Here is an 18,915-nt window from a genome sequence, read left to right on the forward strand (position 1 = left end):
TGGAAGGACAGATCCTGAAGCTGAGGCTCCAATACTTTGGCCACCTCATGAGAAGAGAAGACTCCCTGGAAAAGACCCTGATGTTGGGAAAGATGGAGGGCACTAGGAGAAGGGGACAACAGAGGATGAGATGGTTGGACAGTGTTCTCGAAGCTACGAACATGAGTTTGACCAAACTGCGGGAGGCAGTGGAAGACAGGAGTGCCTGGCGTGCTATGGTCCATGGGGTCACAAAGAGTCGGACACAACTAAACGACTAGACAACAACAACAAAGATCACTGTACATACACAGTTAAAACGTTAGCAGGATGAATATCACACTTGCAAGGTAATCATTCTGCAGTTACCAATGGAAATTGGAATATAAATTTGGATAATATTATAAGATGCACTATATAATGTAGTTACAGGTAGGTAGCCGTGTTGGTCTGAGTCTTCTAACATTGTGTATGCCATCAAATGCCAACAGTGCCCTTCAGCTCTCTATATTGGACAAACAGGCCAAACCCTACGCCAAAGGATAAATGGACATAAATCTGACATCAGGAACCACAAGACAGAGAAACCATTAGGAGAACACTTCAATCTCCCAGGACATTCTATACAAGATCTCAAAGCAGCTGTTTTATTACAGAGAAATTTCAGAAACAGACTGGAAAGAGAAGTTGCTGAATTGGAACTCATTACCAAGCTTAAAACCATGGAGCCACCTGGGATGAACAAAGACATAGGATTCTTATCTCATTATGCATGATCAAGCTTTCTTTAGCGCCTCAGCCCTTGCTCCCCCCCCCCGCAGGACCAATTACAGTCATCAGCAGTCATTAACAGCCATCAACAGGTTTACCACTCCTATCAGCCCATCACCCATTCCCACCCACCCTCCACCCTCTGTATATACATAAGGGTCTGGTTACTTCTGTTTCAAGTGTATCTGGTGAAGTGTGTATGCACACAAACGCTCATACCAAAATAAAAACTTAGTTGGTCTTTAAGGTGCTACTGAAGGAATTTTTTAATATAATGTAGTGTTATGGAAATCACAGGGGAGCGGAGGGAAGTCTTAATTTTGGGCTCAAAAAACAGGGGTCGTCTTATACATGGGGGTGTCTTATGCATGGAAAAATGTGGGGTGTGTGTGTAACCATGAAAAATGGGCAGCATCTGGCTGAAAGCCCCCATCCCAGAGGGCTCCCCTTTGCTTGCCTATGAGCCACTTCTCCCCTGGTTCAGCGCCAAGGGCCCCTACAGTGGCCCCCAGCTCCCTCCTCTGCTTCCCCCCTTGCTGCTCCCCCTGTCCTCCCTCCCCCCCCCAACCTCTCTCACCTGGGCAGGCCACCGCGAAGCACTGCTGGGCCTGGGCTTCCTCTCCCAGGCAGTGCCGAAGGACATCATCCGCCCGCCGGGTGCAGGCCCTTCGGCGCACCTGGAGCCCCGTCCCGCAGGAGCGGCTGCAGGAGCTCCAGGGGGCCCAGGGGCTCCAGAGGCCACAGTCCCGCTCGTCCGAGGGTAGCCAGCCGGAGGACTCCGTGCCGTCGGCGCAGTCGGCCAGGCCGTTGCACACCTGGGGGGAAGAGAGGGCGGGGGATCACTCGGGGCTCCTCCAGGCGCCCTCCATCCAGAGTCAGAATCTGGCTGCACAAATATTGCATGGAGGCCAAAGCACGCCAGGACTTAGTTGAAGATTCGCTCCGATATTTATGGTGGTGGTGGTGAATTCTATCCATATCCCCACCTCTCCTCCAAGGAGCACAAGGCAAAGCAGCGTGCGCGTGTGTGGTTGACTTCCCCCTGTTTTGTGAATCTTTTCTTGGAGGGTGTTATTGTTTTTTATTTTGATTTTATATATTGTGCTCTTTTTTTCCTGTGAACCACCCTGAGACCTCCACGTATAGGGAGGTATAGAAGTTCATTAAATAATAATAATAAATAAGTAGCCCAAAACAGTAGGAGGTCAAAGCTGATTGGAGGAGGAGGAGGAGGAGGAGGAGGAGGAGGAGGAGGAGGAGGAGAAGAAGAAGAAGAAGAAGAAGAAGAAGAAGAAGAAGAAGAAGAAGAAGAAGAAGAAGAAGAAGAAGAAGAAGAAGAAGAAGAAGAAGAAGAAGAAGAAGAAGAAGAAGAAGAAGAAGAAGAAGAAGAAGAAGAAGAAGAAGAAGATTTATTATTATACCCCGCTCATCTGGCTGGGCTTCCCCAGCCACTTTGGGCAGCTCCCAACAAAATATTAAAAGCACAATAAAGCATCAAATATTAAAAACTTCCCTGGTCTGTTACATCCTTCAACCACTAGTCTCTCTTTCTATGGAAAAGAACCCAAACATGGTCTATGGGTCTCCCACCATAATAATAATAATAATAATAATAATAATAATAATAATAATAATAATAATAATTTCAGGTACGTAGCCGTGTTGGTCTGACGCAGTCGATATATATATATATATAAAATAGTCCAGTAGCACCTTAGAGACCAACTAAGTTTGTTCTTGGCATAAGCTTTCATGTGCATGGAATCTGAAGAAGTGTGCATGCACACAAAAGCTTATATGTACCAAGAACAAATATGCCGGCAGTTCGTCTCTAAGGTGCTACTAGGCAATTTTTTTCTTTTTTCAATAATAATAATAATTCAGTTTATATGCCACCCTTTATCTAAAGATCCTAGGGCACTGTACAGCATTAAGAATACGTTTTACAGAGCATCAATAATAAACACATAATAAAAATCATAATATAAGACAGCATAATAATGGGACCCAGGTGGCGCTGTGGTTAAATTACTGAGCCTAGGGCTTGCTGATCAGAAGGTCGGCGGTTCGAATCCCTGTGACGGGGTGAGCTCCCGTTGCTTGGTCCCAGCTCCTGCCAACCTAGCAGTTCGAAAGCACGTCAAAATGCAAGTAGATAAATAGGAACCGCTACAGCGGGAAGGTAAACGGCGTTTCCATGTGCTGCTCTGGTTTGCCAGAAGCGGCTTTGTCATGCTGGCCACATGACCGGAAGCTATACGCCGGCTCCCTCGGCCAATAATGCGAGATGAGCGCGCAACCCCAGAGTCGGTCACGACTGGACCTAATGGTCAGGGGTCCCTTTACCTTTACCTTAATAATAAAATAATTGTTACAGTCACCACCCCCTACAGATTATTTAATGGCCAAAGGCCTGGGTAAAAAAGGAATGTTTTTGCCATGTAATGAAGGCGCCAGGTGAGCCTTCCTGGGGAGAGCATTCCACAAGCGGGGAGCCACCACAGAAAAGGCCCTGTTCTTGTGTTGCCACCCTCCGGGCCTCTTGGCAAAAGAGGGACATAGAGAAGGGCCTCGGATGAGCGCAAAATCTGGGGAGAGGCGACCGTTAAGGTATTGCAGTCCTGAGCCGTTGGTTCTTTCCCAAAACATTTGAGATCCCTTTTGGAGATGGGAAAGAGAAATGGGTGGCTGGCTGGAGAGGACCAGGGATTAGGGTAGCGTGAAATGAGACCTTTTAGGGTGGTGGAGGGGGGAAACATCTTGGCAGGGGAGATGGAGTGAAAGGGCCCCCACAGACCCCAATCGCACCTGTTTGAAGGCAATGCAGGCGCCATCTCCACAGGAGTACTCCGTACAGGGTCCCACTGTCTGGTTCCTTTCGCCAGGACGGACCACGTGGCTCTCTGAGTGGGACAGAAGGAAAAGCCATGAGCATCACAGGATGGCCAGCAGAGGAGGAGGAGGAGGAGGAGGAGGAGGAGGAGACCCCAACCGTCCCCCAGACCCAGCCCAGTGGGGGCCGGAAGAAGCCTTCCTGGGCTCTCATCAGCAGCCGCCCCCACAAGACCCACCAGGAGACCCTGGGTCAGCTCCTTGGGAAATTATGAGGGACAGTGGATCTGCCCCCCTGCTGAAAAAGTTTGCTGACCCCTGGTGTAAGTCATGGGCCCCGCCTCCTCGCCTGCACCCTAAAATATCCCTGGTTTGCTCATTTTTATATATAGGGTTGGGACGCGGGTGGCGCTGTGGGTTAAACCACTGAGCCTAGGGCTTGCCGATCAGAAGGTCGGCGGTTCGAATCCCCGCAACAGGGTGAGCTCCCGTTGCTCGGTCCCAGCTCCTGCCCACCTAGCAGTTTGAAAGCACATCAAAGTGCAAGTAGATAAATAGGAACCGCTACAGCGGGAAGGTAAACGGCGTTTCCGTGCACTGCTCTGGTTCGCCAGAAGTGGAAGCTATACGCCGGCTCCCTCGGCCAATAACGCGAGGTGAGCGCCGCAACCCCAGAGTCGGCCACGACTGGACCTAATGGTCAGGGGTCCCTTTACCTTTATATTTAGGGTGCAAATGGCTTGAGATACCTATGACGTCCATAAATTACCATATAGGATCTATTCAATACAAAAAACAGCCACGATTTGTTGTTGACAAAGGACAGCTGGACATCTAAAGGGCCCCATGACCTTCAGTAGCTGAGGGCCGCATCAAACCTCAATCCGGCCCTGGACCCTTTCCCAACACCACACTCCCAATTTGTGATTCCTGGGAACTGGTCTTCAGAGCCAAGCCATCCCTGATTATGAAGGGACAACATCAGCTCTGGAAAACAGTTGCGTGTGAAAATAACCTACGCACATGAGTGACGTCCAGAGGACAGGATAAATAGGGCTTTGCTTGTTTGTTTCATTGCTGTTTTGTTAATGTTGGTAATATTGTTTTATATAGACATGAATGCTGTTGTGTTTTGGAAATCCTATAATACGATTTTTGGTGTAACTGATGCCCAGCTTATTTTTTAGCTGTTTTGTTAATAGTGTTACACAGATGGTAATAGTTTTATTTGTGATTTGCGACAGTTTTACTGACGATTTGTTAAGTATTCTGTACAATTTATGCTGTATTTGGGATGTTCCATTACGTTATTTTTATCTTTCGCTTGTAAGCCGCTTTGGGATTTATTTGAATAAAAAGCGGCATAGAAATAGAAAACAAACAAAGAAATAAATAAAATAAAAAAACCACTCAAGCCGGGCATGCAGTTGTGTCTGTTCATTCACTCTACCTTGCTTTGGATTTTGCAACCCTGGAAATACATTTGCCAGAAACAGAAGCGGCCAAGGGCAAATGGGCAGCAAAGGAAGAGACAACGCAGACAACAAAATAGGGAAGGGGCGTGAGGACCGGGAATTGCTTAACACGCCCAGGCCCCTCCCATACTCCCAGAAACCTCTGCCTCAACGTCATCAAACGGTTGCTCATGAGGACTAGAAGCTTGCTTTCAAAACTGGATCGATTTTTACGCAGGGAGGGTAGCTCAAGCACATTGGATGCCCAGCAAAGCCCCTCTCCTCCTTCCCGGCCAGGGAAGGGAGCAAGAGTCTCACATCTGGGCAAGGGATCGTGAGAGGGTCCCTTTTGAGCCAGCTTCTGTTCCAGCCACCCGCCAGGCGAGGGCCACTGGGGGCTCCTTACCGCAGGCCGACTCGTCTTCTCCCTGGGGGCAATCTGGGGAGCCGTCACACACCCGGGAGACATTGATGCACATGCGGTTGTTGCAGATGAAGAAGCCCGGGCAAGGTGGAATCTGTGTGGAGCCTGTGCCAGGAAAGAGGAAGGAGGGTCACTCCCAGGAAGAAAGGACCAGGGATGAGCTGGGCACCTGAGGTGTCCCCCAAGGTCCCTTTGGAGAGGCTGAGGTGGTTACCGGTATATCTCTCAATTCTGCTTCCTCATTTCCCCCATCTTACAGCCCCTTCTCCACATTTCCACACCAGTTCTTTTTAAGAACTGCCATTTTCCCGAACGTGCATATTTTCGCAGATCAATTCCAACCCCCCCCCCAATTCCATTCATTGGAATTTTGTTGAATTCGTAGCCCATCTTTCCTCCTGGAGGAGCCCGGGGACGACGGCGACGAGTGGATCCACAATGTCAACCTTTAAAACATTCTGAAAACAATTTCAGCTAAACCATCCTAAAAACAGTCACAGTGAAAAACATTATTTCACCATGCCTGGGAATAATATTTGAAGGCTATTTGCACTAATCTGCACATTGATAAGCACACCATATTCCCAAAATTGGGAGGTTTTCAGAGGAGGGCCGTGTTCCGCTTTGCAAATTGCTCCAGAAAGGGCTAATTCGGAAGGCTTGCATGTGAACTGGAAGGAATTTCTTCCCCATTGCCAGTTGATGGGGCCTCATTCCCACAGTCTAGACTTCTGTTTAAGCTCCGGGGCTCCCCAATTTTTTTTTGGGGGGGGGGCTAAAACTCATCCCCAGTGCCCCCTTCCGTATCCTATAAAAAGTGTTTACTTAGTTTGATCAATTCAACAAATTCATTCTATGTTTCTATGATCCAGCGAAACCAGCCTTAGCCTTTTGGTGCCCAGCTCCAAATTAGCTCCGGTGTCTGCCCTGGAGGCGGGGCAACTTAGAATCATACACTTGCAGAGTTGGAAGGGGCCCTTGAAGGTCCTCTAGTCTGACCCCCGGCCATGCAGGAACCGTCCGCCCAGCCCTTCTCGCCGTCTGCGGAGAGAGCCCCAGTCGTGGGGGGCAGGATCTGCTCACCGCAGGTGTCGACGCTTTCGTCCGAGTGGTCCTGGCAGTGGGGGGCGCCGTCGCACAGCCGGCTGTAGTGGATGCACTCGGCCCCGTGGGCACAGGGGAACTGGTCCAGGCCGCAGGTGCGGTTGCAGTGGAGCTCGTCGCTGGCATCCAGGCAGTCGGCTTCGTTGTCACACACCCAGCCGCGCGGCTGGCACTCCCCGCTGTGGCAGTGGAACTCGTAGCGGCCGCAGGGTGGCGCTGCGGGGAGGGCAGAACGAGAGAGAGAGAGAGAAGGGGAGAGGTGGAGGAGTCTGGAGCAAGGCCAGCCCGTCCACGAGGCAGACTGAGGCAGCCACCTTGGGTGGCGGAAGCCCAAGGGCAGGTAGACACGCCCTCCCCACCGCCTTCACCTCTGAAACCTCACAAGATCTGTGATTGCAGCGCCTTTGCAAGGTCCGCCGAGCAACCCAAATAGCAGAGGCGTTGGTGCAGGGAGATGGCCGTGCGTTCCCATTTCACCCCTGCTTGGGAGAAAAATTCTCCCCAAGGATCCTGTCAGGGACTGACGCAACACTGAGGAGTGGGCGCTGGGAGATTGGAGACTGGCTTGGAAAAAAGGGATCAGTGATCTGGGGGAGCCTGTAACAGCCAGGAGACGAGAGTCAGAGTCAGGAGGGTCACAGCAGGATTGGAAGGTGAAGCCCAGGTGCAGGTAGAGGGAGAGAGAGGTCAGGGGCCAGGGCTTACCTGCATCTCCTCCTCCTGCCCCCACCTCTCCTGCCCCACTGCCTCGCAGGACCAGAAGAGGGGTGAAGAGGGAAGAGCAGATGCAGGTGGCACACAGGCGTCAACTTTGCCTGCTCGTGCTTGGGTGGGGAAGCTGAGGCCGAGGCCTCTCTGTTGCGGCAACGCCCTCGACGGGTAGCTGAGAGACGTAGGATTGGTGGACATGCCTCTCCCTAACTTGTAAGAGCTCTTGGGAACTCTAGATCAAAACATGGGGGCTGACGACAGCTGTGTTAGGGCAGCCTTGGCCCTTCCCACTAGGCAGCGCTACTCAGCACCAGGAAAGAGCTCTGGGTTTCTGGGTGCACAGAGTCTGCTTACCCAGAGTCCTGTTCATGAGGGATGGGTGAGTTGCAGGAAGACCGGGGGGCACGGTGGCCACCGGAGGCGTGGTCGGGGGTGCTGGGCAGTGCGGTGGCTTCTCATCGGCTCCTTCGGCACAGTCGCGGTTGCCGTCGCACACCTGGGAGCGGCTCACACAAGCGCCATCCGGACAAGGTAGCTGCCCAGGGGCACACGTCACACGGCCTGCCGGGGGGGGGGGAGGGTATGGTGAAGACCAGCCCACCATTCGTTCATTCTAGTGCCTCCCTTCAGTCCTCAGGAGGTTTAGTTTGGTCAGAATCGAGTCTACCCTTCCAGAGTTAATGCTAAATACATCGCTTCTGGTCAATGAGCCACCAGAGATGCTAGAGGGCCATGGAAATTTGTGTTCCGGACTTTTTAGACTCGTCTACCCATGTACTATCTGAAATGTGGACCACTTATAAATGCTACCTCCATCTCCTCGAAAGATTCCATCAACGGTGTCTCCGAAAAATTTTATAAATCACCTGGGAAGACAGGCAAACTAATACCAGTGTACTGGAAGAAGCAAAGATCACCAGTGTGGAAGCAATGATTCTTCAACATCAACTTGGTTGGACTGGTCATGTTGAGCGGATGCCTGATGATCGTCTTCCAAAGCAATTACTCTATTCTGAACTTAAAAATGGAAAGCGCAATGCCGGTGGTCAACAAAAGAGGCTTTGAAGACACTCGAACTCAGGACACAAGGGAGAAATGTGCTAAGAGGAAGGCACGCTTGGTAAATCCACACCGTGATCAACTCCTGCCCGGAAACCAATGTCCCCACTGTGGAAGAATGTGTGGATCCAGAATTGGCCTCCACTGTCACTTACAGACTCACTGTTAAAACAGTGTTTATGGAAGACAATCTTACTCGGCTACGAGGGATCGCCAAAGAAGAAGAAGACTACGTGAAACCCAAGATTGCCAGATGTGAAATATATTGGCATTATTTTCAGCTCTCCCACCCCACTAAAGGGGACCATGATGGCTCTGCTTGGCCTCCATAGTTGGAGGCTGCAATGCTGCTGATGGCCAGTTGCTGAAAACCTCAAAAAGGTACCTTGTGTTGTTTTTAATTTGTGTGGAAAAAAGGTGGGATATTAATAATCTATCAATCGATCACAAACCGCTTTCAGCTTTTTAAAAAAATAGAAAACAATCAAGCAGCGCATACATTTTGTGAAATAAATATCAATCGGTCAATAGCGCTTGTTCCATAACACCCATCGGAGTGACAGTTCAGATCAGGAAACTGAAAATAATCAGGCAGGTATTTTGGGAGAAGATTTGAAGGGAAGTAAATCGCATTGGCTGTCTTGATAAACCTGGATTGTGGCTCAGTGCTGCTGGAAAGCCCCCCAAGATGACCAAAGATGCTTGATAGGAGCTTGTAAACCTTCAATGTACAACATCGAAACCTTGGAGTCCACCTAGCTCAGCATTCCCCGCACAGACTGGCAGTGGCTCTGCAGGGTTTGGGGGTCCAGGGGTCTCTCCCAGCCCTAACTGGAGGGGAGATTGGGTGTGTGTGGACGGGAGCTGGGACCTTCTGCATGCCAAGCAGCTGCCCCGCCACCAACCTACAGGGGATGACCGCTCTCACCTGGGCAGAAAGCTTCATCCATTCCGGCGGGACAGTCCCGCTTCCCGTCACAAAGCACAGCTTGGGGAAGACACCGGCCATCGGGGCACTGGAACTCCCCAGCCGGGCACACGCAGCCGCTCTCATCGCTGAAATCTCCGCAGTCATCATGCCGGTCGCAGCGGTGGAGGTACGGCAAGCAGCGGCCCATTGCACAGCGGAACTCGCTCGGCCCACAGGGGGGCCCACAGCCTGAAAAGGGGTTCTTTTATTATTTATTATTATTCCTGCAATTTACATGCCACCCTTGATCCAAAGAGGTGCAACATTAAAAGCATAATTTACATAGCATAATGAGAAAAGACAAATTAAAAAATCACAGGGGGGGAAATCACAATAACAGTCCCGCCCCTGCCTCCAACACACTTTTAAAAAGCCATGGATTGTCTAATGGCTGAAGGTCTGGTTAAAAAGGAACAATTTTGCCTGCAGCCTAAAGGTATATAATGAAGTCACCAGGTGAGCCTCCCTGGGGAGAGCATTCCATAGACGGGGAGCCACTGCAGAAAAGGCCCTGTTCTCGTGTTGCCACTCTGCAGACCTCTCATGGAAGAGGCACACGGAGAAGGACCTCTGATGATGAACGCAGATTTTGGGATGGTTGATATCAGGCATCCCCAAACTGTGGCCCTCCAGATGTTTTGGCCTACAATTCCCATGATCCCTAGCTAACAGGACCAGTGGTCGGGGAAGATGGGAATTGTAGTCCAAAACATCTGGAGGGCCAAAGTTTGGGGATGCCTGGTTTATATGGAAAAAAGGCGGTCCTTGAGGTATTGCGGTCCTGAGCCATTTAAGGCTTTCTAGGTCAAAACCAGCACTTTGAATTGGGCCCAGAACCTAATTGGCAGCCATGATCAAACTGTCTTGCTCCGTTGAGCAAATTCTGCACCACCTGAAGTTTCTGAATCGTCTTCAGAGGCAGCCCCACACATCACACGGTGTGGTAGTCTATCCTAGAGGTTACCAGAGCATCAACAATGGAAGTTAGGTTGTCCTTGTCCAGACAAGGGTGCAGGTGATGGACGGCGCTCTGGGCCACTGAGGCCACCTGAGCCTCGAGCGACAGCAAACGATCCAGCAATATCGAACACATCTCAGTGGGGAGACACCTGTGTACCCATTTTTATGCACACTTTACTCCAGACAGAATTCCACTTGCCCCCCAGGTCAGCTGGTAATCTCTCCCTTTCCCTGGGCTCACCCGCCTCGTCGGAGCGATCCGCAAAGCCACAGTCCAGCTCCCCGTCGCAGAGATGCTCGCGGGGGATGCAACGCCCGTTGGCGCAGCGGAACTCCTGCAGGGCGCAGGCAGGCAGTGGGCAGTCTCTCTCGTCCGAGCCGTCCAGGCAGTCCGCAGTTCCATCGCAGCGGTATCCCCAGGGCACACACTGCCCGCTGGCGCACTGGTACTGGTGAGGGGCGCAGCTCAAGGTGCAGAACTCGTCCGAGCCGTCCCCGCAGTCATCCTCGTTGTCACACGCCCAGGCGCCGGGCACGCAGCGCCCGCCTGTGCGGCAGGCGAACTCCGTCTCGGCGCAGCGGGGCGATGTGGCGCAAGGTTCTAGGGGGGCGACACACTGCCACAAGCCAGCCTCACAGGAGCTGCAGAAGGGAGAAGTGTCAAAAACAGTGGGATGGGTGTGAGGTGCGCACTGGGGCCGTCAGGACAGTGCCATGAGGAGAGTTTCATGGCATGACAGCTACGGCCATTCCTGGAGCGGGAAAGGTTTGCCACAGTAGTTTGCACGCTGCTTACTTCAGGATTGGGCTGCTGTGGGGCTTCCTTTGCAAAATATATTTACACAGAGCTAAATGAAATAGATGCAGTGGTTGTGAACGGGATACGTTCCAGACGTCGGGCTGCATCCCGAAGTTTTTGCAACTGGAGGACCGCTTCTGCGCATGCGCAAGTGGCGAAACTCTTCCGGGTTTGCTGCTTTCGCAACCCGAAGTTTACGTTACCTGAGGGTAATGTAACCAGGGGCGTAGCAAGGGGGGAGATGGGGATGGGGCGCCCCGGGCTCCACTCTGGGGGGGGCAGCGCCCCCTCCCCACCTCCACCTACAACAGCCGCCGCTGCCGTGGCCGCCATCGCGGAGAGGCCCCAATGTTACTTGGTGCGCGCTTTGCTTGTTCCTGGGCGAGGGGCGGGCCAGGGAGGGGCATCAGCGGGCCGTGTGTGTGAGCGGTGCCCCTTGGAGCCGCTGCACGCCAACGGCGCTCTGCATGGACTGCGCATACGCCGATGCAGCACGTGCGCAGTCAGCACGGGGTCAGCGTGACATCACCGTGACCCCGTGCTGACTGAGCACACGCTGGATCTAGCACATGTGCAGTCTGTTCGGAGTGCCACACAGGCGCCGCCTCCGGTATCAACTGGGCTCGGAACGCCACTGAATGTAACCCGAGGTTCCACTGTATATCCGAGCAGTTTACAACCCCCGGGGTACAGTGCAGAGTGAATACCGTGTTGCACTTGTAAAGGTAAAGGACCCCCTGGACGGTTAAGTCCAGTCAAAGGTGACTATGGGGTTGCAGCGCTCATCTCGCTTTCAGGCCAAGGGAGCTGGCATTTGTCCACAGACAGCTTTCCGGGTCATGTGGCCTGCATGACTAAACCATTTCTGGTGCAACAGGACACCGTGACGGAAACCAGATCGCATGGAAATGGCGTTTACCTTCCCGCCGCAGCGGTACCTATTTATCTACTTGTGCCGGCGTGCTTTCGAACTGCTGGGTTGGCAGAAGGTGGGACAGAGCAACGTCATGGGAGCTCACTCCGTCACAGGGATTTGAACCGCCAACCTTGCGATCGGCAAGCCCAAGAGGCTCGGTGGTTTAGACCACAGCGCCACCTGCGTCCTGCTTTTTACACACACACACACCCCGTAAAAGTGTTGTGGGTCTGAACAGTCTTAGGTGCCTTCACTGGTAGGTGGACAATTCTTCCCACCTGACCTGCTCCAGCCAGCCTTGATGGACTTACCAGTTCCTGCATTCCTGCATCACCAGGGCTCCCAGTGGGAACAGAGTGCCCTCCCAGTAGCAAGGGCACTCAGAGGGGTCGATGCAGCGGCCGCCTGGCAGGGGAGGAAGAGCAGAATATCAGAAGAGCCCCGTTGGGTCAAGCCAATAGCCCATCGCGTCTGGCAGCCTCTTCTCACCATGGCCGCAAGAGCAATGCTCTCCCCTCCAGCAACCGGTGCTCAGAAGCATTGCTGCCCCCAAGTGTGGGGGGCAGAGCACAACTGTCATGGCTGGTAGCTCTCCTTAGCCCTCTCCTCCCTGAGCAGAGCTCCTTGGGCGGATCTCAACACTTGCGGGAGCACTGATGGGTTGCTGCAGGAATGGTGGAGAGGCATTTCAGTTTGTACCCAGCTGGATAGCTTAGTGGGTAGAGCACGAGACTTGTAGCCTCAGGGTTGTGGGTTCAAGCCCCACGTTAGGTCATAGCTGCCAAGTACCCCGTTTTCCCCGAGAAACCCCCGTTTTTACTTACCTTTTCCCAGTGGTCCCCCGTATCACTTCGTCTCCCGTTTTTCTCCGTTATTTTCTCCTGCCGGCGGCCATTTTTTTTCTTTCTAATTTGCCCTTCTATGGGCACTAAAAATGGCTGCCGCCGGCTTCAAAAGTTGCATCTACGCATGCCCGGAAGTGCATACATGCGACTTCCGGTGTTGGCGGCGGCCATTTTTTGTGCCCATCGATGGGCAGAGCGACACCGGAAGTTGCGTCGACGCACTTCCTGACATGCATAGAAGCGATTTTCGAAGCTGGTGGCGGCCATTTTTTGTGCCCATAGAAGGGCAAAGCGACACCGGAAGTTACGTCGACGCAACTTCCAGTGTCACAGGGCTGCCGGTCCCGGTTTCTGCAGTCCGGGACTTGGAATGTAAGCGTTGGGCAAAAGACTCCTGCATTGCAGGGGGTTGGAGTAGATGACCCTTGGGGTCCCTTCCAACTCTACGATTCTAAGATTTTCATCCATCCATCCAGGGACTTCTCATCATGGCTTATGACCAGGGAGGACAGTAATAGCCGCCCAGAGATGGAAAGATAATAAAGTTCCAAACAGAGAAGAATGGATAATCAAGATGATGGATGTCAGAGGGCCTGATATGGCTACTCTAGAGTAACGACTCCAGCATGGTCTTTTAAGGCTTTTATTAAGTGCTGATTATTTACAGTGTTCAGAGCAGTAAAAATGCATCCTTAAGGTGAGGTGTCAGAACCTCCGAATGGCGATTGGCGCGTTTTCTTCCAGCACCAAAGCTTTGGCAGACCCAACCGCTTCCCCCTACGTTTGCGTCGCAATTCGGGAGTTGGGGGGATTGGCCTCCCCCCCGTGCGTCCAACTTCCTGTCCCACCTGCGGCATGGGCTCCACAACCTTGCCTGAGCCTCGGACACCACTTCCTGACTCCGCTGGAGGCAGAGCTCTCCTTACTCTCTCCAGCGCTTGGGGATGGGCTGGAACTTAAGATGGGAGGGACTTCCCTGTATCCCTTGTCCCTCACATCCACCCCCCTCCCAGGCTCCTCTCCCCCCCTCCCTAGGGGCTCTCTGCTTGCTGGGGACGAGTGAAACCCCAAGAAGTCTGTGGCATCCGAGCCTGTGGGTGTAAAAATTTCCCCCCAATCCTGCGATCTTTCTCCTTCCCCCTGAGAAGACGGGAATCCCAAGAAGTCAGTGGCGTCAGAGCTGGTGGGAGTAAAAATGTTCTGCCAGTCCTCTCCTGCCTCTGACGTAGTCGACCTCGGTGAAACCCACACCTCTTCTTCCGTATCCTCAAATTCCGCTTCCCATCTCCATGGAGAGCTGCTGCCTGCGATCCCTTCCTCCCGCCCCTCCCCCTCTCCCTCCCTTTCCATGTGCCAGGGCTTGGGCCTGTGGGGGAACAGGGCATGGAACTCTTCCACTAAAAATTCCTCAGGTACTTCCGTGGCCGGTATCCACTCATTGTGGGACGGCGGAGTGTCCTCCCATGCTATCAGGTACTCCAGCCCTCTCACCCCTCTCCTTGAGTCTAAAATCTCAGTTGCCTCATTGAGCTGTCGGGCGTCTCCCGTCTCCCCCCCTCCCTCTGGAGGCTGATCACTGTCCCTGAACCTGGTACTTTCCCTGTACGGCGACAGCAGCGATCTATGAAACACTGGGTGCACTCTCATGTCCTCAGGCAGTGCTAGCCTGAAGGCTACCGGGTTGACCTGTTGCGTGACCGTGAAGGGGCCCAGCCTCCTGGGTGCTAACTTCTTGCATCGCCCCCTGGTGGGAAGACCTTCCGAGGATAACCAAACCTTGTCCCCCACCCTGATGACCTCTCCCGGTCGCCTGTGGCGATCTGCCCCCTTCTTGTACGCTTCCTTGGCCCTCTCCAAGTGTTCTCTGAGCTGCTGGTGCACCGTCTCCAGGTCCTCTGCCCAATCCTCTGCCTGTGGGCCCTCTTCCTCCTCCTCCCCCTCCCTCTCCGGGAAAGATCTGAGGTCGCGCCCGTAGTTGGCCTTAAAGGGCGACACCCTTGTGGAGACGTGCACCGCATTGTTGTAGGCAAATTCTGCCAGTGGCAGGCGATCCACCCAGTCCGTTTGCCTCTGGCTGACGTAACATCTCAGGTACTGCTGCAGAATGGCGTTGACCCGCTCCGCCTGTCCATTGGTCTGCGGGTGCCGAGCCGTAGACAAACTGACCTCCACCTGCAGGAGGTTCATTAGCCGCCGCCAGAACCTGGAAACAAATTGGCGGCCACGATCCGAAATAACTCTTAAAGGCAATCCATGCAGTCTGAATACGTGGTCAACAAACAGTTTGGCCGTCTCTTCTGCCGAGACCGCCCTGGCACACGGTATAAAGTGGCACATTTTGGACATGAGGTCCACCACCACCAACACTGCGGTCTTGCCCCTGGACGACGGCAGGTCTGTGATGAAGTCCATGGACACTACTTCCCACGGCCTGTGCGGTGTGGCTAATGGCTCCAGCAAACCTGCTGGTGGCGCTCTGACCACCTTTGCTCGCTGGCAGGTGTCACATCCCCTTACATAATCCCGAACATCCTCCCGCACCCCTGGCCACCAGAAGTGTCTCATGACTAGGTGAGTGGTTTTGTCCCTTCCGAAATGACCCGCCGTTGGGTTGTCGTGCATCTGCTTGAGGACCTTACCTCTCAGCTGTTTGGTGGGCAGGTAAAGGGCTCCCCTGTAAAAAAGCAAACCCCTCCTTTCCTCAAAGTCTTTAGCCTGCTCCCTCCCCCCTCGCAGCTCTCTGAAGATGCGGGAGGCAAACTCATCTGCTGCCGTCAGTGCTGTGAGTTCTGCCTCGCTCACCACTGCTGCTCCGCAGGACCATGCTGATGGGGGGAAAATGTGCCTGGGCGCTGGTGGCAACTCCTGCTCCATGTACTCTGGTTTGCGGGAGAGGGCATCCGCCCTGACATTCTGCTCCCCCGGGATGTAGTGGATGGAGAAGTTGAAGTTCGAGAAGAACTCTGCCCACCGTATCTGCCGCTGGTTGAGCACCCTGGCCGTTCTCCAGAACTCCAGGTTCTTGTGGTCTGTGCACACCTGGATGGGGTGCTTGGCGCCCACCAGGAAGTGTCGCCAGTGCTGGAAAGCAGCGTGGATCGCAAGAAGTTCCCTATCAAACACCGTGTAGTTGCGTTCAGGCTGTGTCAGCTTCCTGGAGAAGAAGGCACAAGGTCTCCACTCTCTGTTGGCGTCCAGTTGCAACAGGATCGCTCCCAACGCCCGGTCTGAAGCGTCTGTCTCCACGCGTAGGGGCGCATCCTGCACCACATGGAACAGGTTCTGGTCGGACGCGAACACCCTCTTGAGGCTTTCGAACGCTGCTTGCGCCTCTGGCGTCCACCTGAACTTCTGCTTGCCTCTCAGGCAGTCCGTGATGGGAGCCGTAACCCGCGAGAAGTTCTTGATGAATTTCCTGTAGAAATTGGCGAATCCTAGGAGGCGTTGGGCATCTTTGCGCGTCCTGCGGCTGTGCCAGTCCAGGATGGCCTGCACCTTGTCCTTGTCCATCGCCAGTCCCTTGTCTGACAGTTTGTAGCCCAGGAAGTCCACTTCCCTGGTGTGAAACTTGCACTTCTCCAGCTTCACATACAGGTGGTTCTCCTTCAGGCGTTGCAATACCTCCCTGACATCCTTCACATGTTGCACTGGGTCAGCGGAATAGATAAGGATGTCATCCAGGAAGACTAAGCAGTTCTTGAAGAGAAGGGACCCCAGGACGTGGTGCATGAAGGCCTGGAAGCATGCTGAGCCCCCTTGCAACCCGAAGGGCATCACCAGATATTCAAAAGAGCCCAGAGGCGTGAACATCGTGGTTTTCCACTCATCGCCTTCCCGAATCCTGATCAAGTTGTACGCCCCCCTCAGGTCTAGCTTGGTGAAAATCTTGCCCCTGCGTGCCGCTGTCAGGAGATCGTCCACTCTGGGCATGGGGAAAGCCACTGGCTCTGTCACTGAATTGAGCCGTCTGAAATCCACCACAAGACGGCGCTGTTGCGTGTCTTTCTTGTCCACCCAGAAGACCGGGCTGCCCCCTGCTGCCTTGCTTTCTCTGATGAACCCCCGTTTGAGGTTCTTGTCTATGAACGCACGCAAATCCTCGAGTTCCTGATCTGACATGGTGTACAGCTTGGCTGGGGGTATCGTTGCCCCTGGCACCAGGTTGATCTGGCAGTCGAAAGACCTGTGGGGGGGTAGGTGGTCGGACTCCGCTTCGCTGAAGACCTCCTGCAGGTCCCAGTACTGCTTGGGTATCGCCTCACCCCCTTTGACATGCATGGTGGCCACCGTGGCTATTGGAGGCCCCTCCCCTGGTTGGTGCTGCATGCAATGTTCCAGACAAAAGTCCGACCCAAACGTGATGCATCTCTGGTGCCAACTTATGGAGGGGTCGTGGCGCGCCAGCCAGCTCATTCCCAAAACGATGGGGGGGGGGGGTCTGAGATGGTTGTGACGTTGAAAGCCAGTGTCTCTGAGTGCCTTCCCACCGTCACCGTCATTCTCATGGGGGGGGGTTTGATGAGTGATGGCCCCTCCCAGCAACTCTCTGCCGTCAATGGTGGCTACGTGCAGGGGAAAATCCAGCTGCAGAAGCTGGATCTGGTGCTCTTCTGCAAAGTTTCTCGAGAAGAAGTTGGCTGAGGCACCACTGTCAATTAAGGCGAGGACTGTCAGGGGATAGCCATTTGGGAGCGTTAGCGTGACTTCTAGAACCACTCCTGCTCTGGGAGGGGTGGGCTGGCTCTGCTCCTCTCTGTGCGGGTGGGCGGGCTGGGGCTGTTGTCTGCTGACTGTGCCTGGCTGCTGCCCCTTGTCTCCTGCAGCCAGGCTGTCTCGTTTCCCTGCTGTGGTGCTGCTTCAGTGGGGGAAGGTACAACCGTTCCCACCTTTCCTTGCCACTCTCTGCGATGAGGGCAGTCTCTGACGTGATGCCGGGGGGAGTTGCAGAGAAAGCAATTCCCGCCTCTTCCCTCCTTGCGTCTTGGCGCCGCCGGGGTTTGAAAAGCCCGCGCGCGCGCTCCACCGATCTCCATCGGTTCCGGCTCTGGGCTTGGTCTGGGCGGGTCTGGGGGCGGGCCCTGGGGTGGGGTTTGGTGATGTGGTCTGTCCTGGGAGCGTGGGAACCAAGGTTTTGCTGCGTGCGTCGCTTGTTTGTCATACCATCTGGATTCCTGTCTCACCCCCACCGCTAGCGCCGCTTTGCTTAACTCATCCATAGTCCGCGGTCTAGGACCTCTTGCCAGCTCATCCTTAACGTCTGCGTGCAAACCCAGGTAGAAGGCTGATTTCACTGGCTCACTTTGCAGATCCCACCCCAGTTTGTGCACCAGCATGGTGAATCTCGCCCAGTAGTCCCTAACTGTCGATTTTCCTTGTGTTAAGTTATGAAGCTCCTGTTTAGTGGCCTCCATTTCACTGTCACTAGCGTACATTATTTTTAAAGCTTCTAGAAATAATTTTGCGTTCTTCATGCAAGGATTTTTTTGCGCGATGAGCGGTCTTACCCATTCCCGGGCGGCCCCCGTCAAATGCTCTATGATAAAGGAGACTCTGTGCGCGTCATCTGGGAATTCTGCTGCATGCAATTCCAGCGCATAATTTATTTCTGTCTCGAATCCTAGGTACTCCCTAGGGTCGCCGCTAAACTAGGCTCTGTCCCCTTCTCACTTGGACTAGCTGCGGCTGGGGCGCCCCCCCACCTCTAGCGGCTTTCTCCTCTTCCAACTTTTTCTGCAGGTCCAATACCATCACCCTTAGCTGTTTCTCAGTCTCCTCTTTTGTCCTCACCTGGTCCACCAGCTTGTTCAGCTCCTCCTGCGCCCCTCGCGCTTCCTCCTGAGCGGCATGCAATTGCTGCTGTGCCTGCGCTGTGAGGTTCCGTAGCTCCAGCTTCGCTGCTTCGGCCTCCAGCCTCCAATGCTCAGCCTCTTGAGCGCTCATCGCTGCACTCCAAAGTAGCCAAAAAAAGATTCGGAGGTTGCTGTCAGAGGGCCTGATATGGCTACTCTAGAGTAACGACTCCAGCATGGTCTTTTAAGGCTTTTATTAAGTGCTGATTATTTACAGTGTTCAGAGCAGTAAAAATGCATCC

At 53.6% G+C, this 18,915-nt stretch overlaps 1 protein-coding gene across 1 annotated transcript in view; it reads right to left on the minus strand.

Annotated features, from left to right (window-relative positions):
- Positions 1-18,915, minus strand: part of LOC118092051 (SCO-spondin-like) — a 200,494-nt gene that overhangs the window by 136,394 nt on the left and 45,185 nt on the right. Inside the window, exons 26-33 of the mRNA XM_088653951.1 lie at positions 12,291-12,384; positions 10,506-10,906; positions 9,263-9,493; positions 7,630-7,836; positions 6,544-6,780; positions 5,443-5,565; positions 3,559-3,653; positions 1,328-1,565 (exon numbers count right to left, since the gene is read on the minus strand). Of these exons, the coding sequence (XP_088510077.1) occupies positions 1,328-1,565; positions 3,559-3,653; positions 5,443-5,565; positions 6,544-6,780; positions 7,630-7,836; positions 9,263-9,493; positions 10,506-10,906; positions 12,291-12,384 (1,626 nt within the window). The remainder of the gene's footprint in view (positions 1-1,327; positions 1,566-3,558; positions 3,654-5,442; positions 5,566-6,543; positions 6,781-7,629; positions 7,837-9,262; positions 9,494-10,505; positions 10,907-12,290; positions 12,385-18,915) is intronic.

The sequence above is a fragment of the Zootoca vivipara genome, chromosome 11, assembly GCF_965207765.1.
Source record: "Zootoca vivipara chromosome 11, rZooViv2.hap1.1, whole genome shotgun sequence".
NCBI classification, from domain to species: Eukaryota; Metazoa; Chordata; class Lepidosauria; order Squamata; family Lacertidae; genus Zootoca; species Zootoca vivipara.